Below are 6838 nucleotides of genomic sequence, written 5' to 3'. Positions count from 1 at the left end.
CCCAGTACCGCTGCCCAGTACCGCTGCCCAGTATCCCTGCCCAGTACCGCTGTCCAGTACCGCTGCCCAGTACCCCTGCCCAGTATCCCTGCCCAGTACCACTGCCCAGCAACCCTGCCCAGTACCCCTGCCCAGTACCCCTGCCCAGTACCACTGCCCAGTATCCCTGCCCAGTAACCCTGCCCAGTACCGCTGCCCAGTACCCCTGCCCAGCACCCCTGCCCAGTACCCCTGCCCAGCACCCCTTCCCAGTACCACTGCCCAGTACCAATGCCCAGTACCCCTTCCCAGTACTGATGCGAACCCAATCAGCACTCCAGCACACAGCAAAACTATACATAGGATTCCAAAGCCCCACCATCTTCCATGGAAAAGGATTCCCTGATGGACACACCCTGCTGACCCAGTTGAAGCCTGGTGAGAGGCTGAGTGGAGAGCTGGGTGCCCCGGGCAGCCCATGTGCCCTGAGTGCCAGGGCTCAGGCGGTCAGCCAGCGGCCTCAGCTCAGATGTGCTTTGCCTCAGCTGTCCAGACCCCAGCAGACACCCAGGAAACCTCTAACAAACCAGCGGAATGAGAGCACCAACCACATCACCTGAGCCACAAACCAGCCACAATTCAACGTGGACAATGAATGAATAAGGACGACAGAAGAACGGAGGCCTTGAGCTGTGCAGTGAGAGGTGAGGACGGAAGATCCGGAGAGGAGAAAGTGCAACTAGAACACTCCTTGGAGGCAAAGATGATAAAGACTCATCCCACATACTTTGAGCATGTCACTGTTGTTGTTGCTGGGTGCTGTCAAGTCGGGGACGACCTTAGCAACCCTGTGAGCAATATATCTGCAACCTGTCCTGTCCTGTGCCAACCTCACAACCTCTGACACGCTCAAGCCCAGTGCAGTCGCCAAGTCCATCCACCTGCTTGAAGGTCTTCTCTTCCACATCCTCTCTCTCTCTCTCTCTCTCTCTCTCTCTCTCTCACACACACACACACCCCTTTCCAAACATGATGTTCCTCTCCAAGAAATAACTTCTCCCAGCAACATGCTCAATGTATATGAAATGAAGCTTTATCTCTTTCCCTCTAAGAAGCACTCTGGCTGCACCTTCTCCAAGACATCTCTGTTTGTCCTTTAGGAGTCCATGAAATATTCGGTATTCTCCTGATAGCGGGTCAAAAAACTGTGCAACGAAGTTCCCATCTGTGCTTGTAACGGGCAGTGTGGCACATTCATCGCCCCCAGCACAATCCTGTCCAGCCTTGCCCACTATGCCCTCAAGGCTCTCCTGGACACTCCCTAAGCCCCTGGGGCTGGGAAGCTGGAAACTCGGCCATTAGTGTTTCAAATACCAGCAGGGTCACCACTGGTAGCCAGGTTTCAGCAGAGCTCCAGAGTAACAGAGACTAAGAAGCAGGGTGGCCATCAAATGTACGGACAGCGGGACAGGACTGCTGGGTGTAGGGAAAGAAGATGCTCCTCTCAGGTGGGAAGGCACTTCCAGTGCCTCTGGGGACAGTTTGGCAGCACTCAGCTCCTTCCTGGCCAGGTTCAGCCTGGAAGCAGCTCTGGGTGTGGGTGCGGTAGCATGGGAGTCTGGGGCGCTGAGAGGGAGTCTTTAACAGCCAGGACAAAGTCCTCCCAGGACTCATTCAGGTGCCAGCAGACAGCTGCTACACTCCTAGAGTCCCAGCGTCCCCGCGTCCCAGGATCCTGCCTGGTCGCCCACCATGACCACAGCCACGTCGGGGCCCTGGGTGCTCCTGCTCCTGGTGCTGGGCCTACGGCTACAGCTCTCCCTTGGTGTCATCCCAGGTAAGGAGGCCCCAGCCCAGCTCCCACTTCTCCCCAAAGCACAGGGACCCCTGGCTGACGGGCTCCCCCCCACCACTCCCCAGTTGAGGAGCAGAATGCAGAGTTCTGGAACAAGCAGGCGGCCTCCGCCCTGGACAGTGCTAAGAAGATGCAGCCCATCAACACGGTGGCCAAGAATCTCATTCTCTTCCTGGGTGATGGTGAGTATGACAGGTCTGTTGCCTGTGCACCCTCAAGCCAGCCTCACAGATTCAGGCTGTCCAGAGTTCTGCTTTTTCAGGGATGGGGGTACCCACTGTGACAGCCACTCGGATCCTAAAAGGACAGATGAATGGCAAGCTGGGACCAGAGACACCACTGGCCATGGACCAGTTCCCATACCTGGCTCTATCCAAGGTAAAGAGGCTGGTGGCAGGGAGGGTGGGGAGGTGAGCAGGCCCAGGGTACAAGTCACCACCCGCAATGTGCCCCAGACCTGGAGCTGAGGCTGCCTGTACCCACAGACCTACAACGTGGACAGGCAAGTGCCGGACAGTGCAGGCACCGCCACGGCCTACCTATGTGGGGTCAAAGGCAACTACCAGACCATCGGCCTGAACGCCGCTGCCCGGGTAAACAATTGCACCAGCACCCGGGGCAACGAGGTCATCTCCGTGCTGAGGCGGGCCAAGAAAGCAGGTGAGCTGGGAGGACCGGGTGGGGAAGTCCGGGCATCCCCGAGGCCCAGCCGCCGGCCTCCTGACCTCTGTCACCCACAGGGAAATCCGTGGGGATCGTGACCACCACGCGAGTACAGCACGCATCACCAGCTGGCACCTATGCGCACACGGCCAACCGAAACTGGTACTCGGATGCCGACATGCCCGCCCAGGCGCTGCAGGAGGGGTGCCAGGACATCGCGGTGCAGCTCATCTCCAACACAGACATCGACGTAGGGCCCCCCACCCACCCGGGGCAGGCGGGGTTCAGCCAGAGGGTGGGAGGCGGGGAACCAGGCCTAGTTCTAAGCCTGGGGCCTGGGACGGTCTACCTGGAGAGGGTCATGTCAAAGTGAGGGCAGGCCACAAACCACCCGGGGCCATGGCTCAAGGCTCTCTCAGGAGGGGACACAGGGCCAGCCAGGCCCCAGACCCACCTGCCCCATTCTCTGACTTCAGGTGATCCTGGGCGGAGGCCGCAAATACATGTTTCCTGTGGGGACCCCAGACCCTGAGTTCATCAATCAGAATGGGTCCCGTCAGGATGGCAGGAACCTAGTTCAAGAGTGGCTGGACAAGCGTGAGGTAAGGAGACTGGGCCAGTGGGGACCAGCAAAGACCATCAGCGTGGGGGTCCCAGGGCCAGCCCGAGGTCTGAGGTCTTGTCTGTCCCCCAGGGCACCCAGTATGTGTGGAACCGCACTGCTCTCATCCAGGCTTCCCGGGACACCTCCGTGAAGCGTCTGATGGGTAACTGCCCGCCAGCCTCCCTCCCACCTTTGTGCTCCCCAAGCCCCAACCTCCATCCAACCCACCTCCATCGCCCCTCTTCCCACAGGCCTCTTCGAGCCAGGAGACCTGAAATATGAGGTCAATCGAGACCCCAACCTGGACCCATCTCTGTTGGAGATGACTGAAGCGGCCCTGCGCGTGCTGTCCAGGAACCCCCGCGGCTTTTACCTCTTTGTGGAGGGTGAGTGACCTCGGGGGTAGGGGTCGAGGGGTGGGGGCGGCAGAGGGGTGAGGTCAGGCCACTCACACACCATTCCCCATACAGGGGGCCGCATAGACCATGGCCATCATGACGGTAATGCTTACAAGGCCCTGACTGAAGCAGTCATGTTCGACTCCACCATCGAGAGGGCGGGCCAGCTGACCAGTGAGAAGGACACGCTGACTCTGGTCACCGCTGACCACTCCCACGTCTTTGCCTTTGGAGGCTACACACTAAGAGGAACCTCCATCTTCGGTAGACCAGAGGGGATGGTGGCCTGTGGTCCAAGGGAAATTCAGTGTCAGAAATAGAGCTCAGCCTCAGTTTTCCCATCCAGCATATGGGCCTAATGGTGGGACGAGTAGGTCCCTCGGGGTGGTGGTGGTTGTTATGCACCGTAGTATGGCCTTCCACTCACAGTGACTGTAAGCTCTGAACCCTGTCCTATCCTGATTCCGTCTCACTGACTCCAACACACCTAACCCCATCGCCTGCGTTACCATGTCAGTCCATCTCATCTGGGTCTTCCTCTCTGCACTGTCTGTCCCTCCACTCTTCCAAAGATGATGTCCTTCTCCAAAGATTGGTCTCTTCTGGCCATGTACCCAAAGTATGTGAGATCCCTAAGGGTAGGCAGAAAAAAAGGGCTGACACAGAGGGGTCTCCCTCCAGCTGTCCCAGTGTCACCAAGTCCCCTCCCTCCCCACAGGGCTGGCGAGCAGCCAGGCCTCAGATGGCAAGAACTACACGTCCATCCTCTATGGCAACGGCCCAGGCTACCCACTGGGCAATGCCCGGCCTGATGTGAACGAAACTGAGATCAGTGAGTGCACAGGGAGGCCAATGGAGACGGCAGGAGAGGCCAGAGAGGGCTCGCCCAGGGAAATGACAGGAAGGGGACTTCTGGGAGAGGGGATCCCCCTGGGTGAGGGTGGGAATGGGACCTGCAGAGGTGATGGTGGGACGGGGACCCCCAGAGGCAAGGGCAGGAACGGGACCCCCAGGGGTGAGGTCAGAAAGGGATCCCCTGCCTAGCGAGAGAAGGGGACCCACAAGGGAGAGGTTAGGAAAGGGACCCCAGGGACAAGGTCAGGAAGGGGACCCCAAGGGACGAGGCGGGAAGGGGCCCCTCGGGATGCCGCCCCCTGACTCCCCTCGCTCCCCGCAGTGCGCCCCACCTACAGGCAGCAGGCGGCCGTGCCCCTGAGCTCTGAGACACACGGCGGCGAGGACGTGGCCTTGTTCGCGCGCGGCCCGCAGGCGCACCTGGTGCACGGCGTGCAGGAGCAGACGTACGTGGCGCACGTCATGGCCTTCGCCGCCTGCCTGGAGCCCTACACCGACTGCGGCCTGGCCTCTCTGGGCGACACCGCCTCCACGCCCAGCCCCTCGCACTCGCTGCTGGCGGCGCTGCTGCTGCTGCCCCTGGCACGCATGGCGTCCTAATCCCTGGGCCGCACTCCGCCGCCAAAGACGGCAGCCCCCCATTTCCTGCGCGGACCCCCCATGAGCCGGAGCCGCGGAGCCCCTCCTCGAGAGCCACCACCTCGATGTCCCTCCACCCCAGTCCCAGGGGCTACTCCAGGTTCTGCCATTGCACGACTGCGGGCGTGACCACTTCCCCTTTCCTGAGTGCTGCTCCCCTAAGCCCCAGCCCCACCCAGGGAGGCCCTGCACCCCACTGCAGTCCTGGAAAGGAGGTGGCGGCTCCCCAGCAGGCCCTGGTGCGCGCCAGGCTGGAGGCCTCGACCTGCCACCACCCCAGAGACCTCAGCCCCAGAGCGCATGAGCACCTGGTCGAGGGTCGCTCAGCCCAGAAGCCAGTGGGTGCTGGCAAAGCAGCCCTGAACCCCAGAGCGACTGGACACTCTGCTTTTGTGGCCATTGGGAAGGACTGCTGGGACTGAAAAATAGATTGGGAAAACTCACTGAAATCTAGTTAAATCTGCTTGTAGCAGATGCCTGGTGTTAGCCGTAAGGGTTGCCTAGGCTGGTGACTAAAAAAACCTAAAATACAGAAAGGACAGGAGACCTTCCTGCCATGTGATACTGTAAATAAAGATTATAAACCAGTTTCTGCTTCCAAGTTGTTAAGGCTTGTGGAGGAAGGTATGAGGGGTCTTCACTGGTCAGCCCTTCACTTGACCACTTCCTCACGGGGCAATGGCAGCATTTCCAAACCAGTTTGCAAAAAATACTCACTCCTTTTGTTTTCAGACAAAAACAGTTACTTTCTCCTTTTCGATTCCAAGGGCATCTTTACCTTGGAGGAGCAAATGCAGGAGAAGCTCTGAGATTAACAGCCCTGTCACCTCAAAATGTCAGCACAGTTGTGTCACAAGGGGGAAGTAAAATGAATGAAAACGTGGGGACCATTCTCAGGCCACCCTTGGGATGAGCCCCAAGTGGGAAGTTCAAGGTTGCTCCTAATCTCCTCTTCTAAGGCCATGGTCTTTGCCATTACTTGCTATGCTTCAGAGAGCTGGACAATGACGGGGTATGAGAGGAGAGTTGATACCAGACTTTGAGCTGTGGTGCTGGAGAAGAGTGTTGAATACACCATGAACTGCAAGGAGAACAAACAGGTTTGTCCTGGAGAGGGTGAAGCCAGGCTGCTCATTGGAGTCAAGGATTCTGAAACTCCACCTGACACACTTTGGACATGTTGCAAGGAGGGACCAGTCCTTGGAGAGGGACGTCATGTTTGGGAGGGTGGAGGGACAGGGCAGGAGAGGAAGACTCTAGATGAGATGGATTGATTGCGTCACTGAGGTAATGGGGATAGGCATGTTGGAGACAATAAGATTGCCAAGGGATAGAGCAGAGTTTAAGGCTGTTGAACATAGGGTCACAAGCGACTCAAGGGCACATAACAACAACAGACTACAACAAGGTCAAAAAGGTAGTCTCCACTCCATCCTGAGACCAGGATTACTTGGAGCCTGGCTCCCTCCCACTGCTGATGGCTCTCAAAGGGATCAAAACGGGGTTGGGGGGAAGATATAGAACAACAATCAATGCGGCCAGGGCTGCGGGTCTGATGGAGCCCCGAGACCGGCCCTTAATCACCCTTAGAGCCTAGAACAGAACTCACCTCTGTGGACCAGCTCTTCACTAAACACTAGGCAGAAGTATAAGGTGGACAATAACATCAGGGACGTTTCAGTCCTCACAACAGTCCTATGAGATCCATGGGGTGGCCACCCTTGGCCCTGGGATGAAGTTCAGAAGGCAGGAAAGCAGAAGAAGCTTGAATGGAATCTGGAAACACATGGAGGGAGTGGGAAGAGTGCTGTCACTGCAGGGACCATGGTCAGGGCCACAGATGTG

At 58.2% G+C, this 6838-nt stretch overlaps 1 protein-coding gene across 1 annotated transcript; it reads left to right on the top strand.

The window, feature by feature from the left end:
* The first annotated feature begins 1731 nt into the window (after positions 1-1731).
* ALPI (alkaline phosphatase, intestinal) lies at positions 1732-4954 on the top strand. The gene is made up of 11 exons (XM_006893537.1): positions 1732-1816; positions 1900-2016; positions 2097-2212; positions 2320-2494; positions 2575-2747; positions 2974-3099; positions 3192-3264; positions 3353-3487; positions 3572-3763; positions 4218-4331; positions 4677-4954. Exons 1-11 carry the CDS (start codon positions 1732-1734, stop codon positions 4952-4954), a joined length of 1584 nt encoding a protein of 527 aa, XP_006893599.1.
* The last annotated feature ends 1884 nt before the right edge of the window (positions 4955-6838 follow it).

This window comes from Elephantulus edwardii, unplaced genomic scaffold (assembly GCF_000299155.1).
Source record: "Elephantulus edwardii isolate Elephantulus edwardi_28Jun2011 unplaced genomic scaffold, EleEdw1.0 scaffold00127, whole genome shotgun sequence".
NCBI lineage: Eukaryota > Metazoa > Chordata > Mammalia > Macroscelidea > Macroscelididae > Elephantulus > Elephantulus edwardii.
The sequence above is the reverse complement of the archived record's forward strand: the minus strand, read 5'-3'. Positions and strand labels throughout refer to the sequence as shown.

What these genes read in the sequence shown, in the direction of transcription:
- ALPI (XM_006893537.1), top strand. Translation starts at nt 1,732, where the DNA reads ATGACCACAGCCACGTCGGGGCCCTGGGTGCTCCTGCTCCTGGTGCTG. An exon ending in CATACCTGGCTCTATCCAAG is followed by an intron (nt 2,213 to 2,319) that starts GTAAAGAGGCTG and finishes CTGTACCCACAG; the next exon opens with ACCTACAACGTGGACAGGCA. An exon ending in CTCCGTGAAGCGTCTGATGG is followed by an intron (nt 3,265 to 3,352) that starts GTAACTGCCCGC and finishes CTCTTCCCACAG; the next exon opens with GCCTCTTCGAGCCAGGAGAC.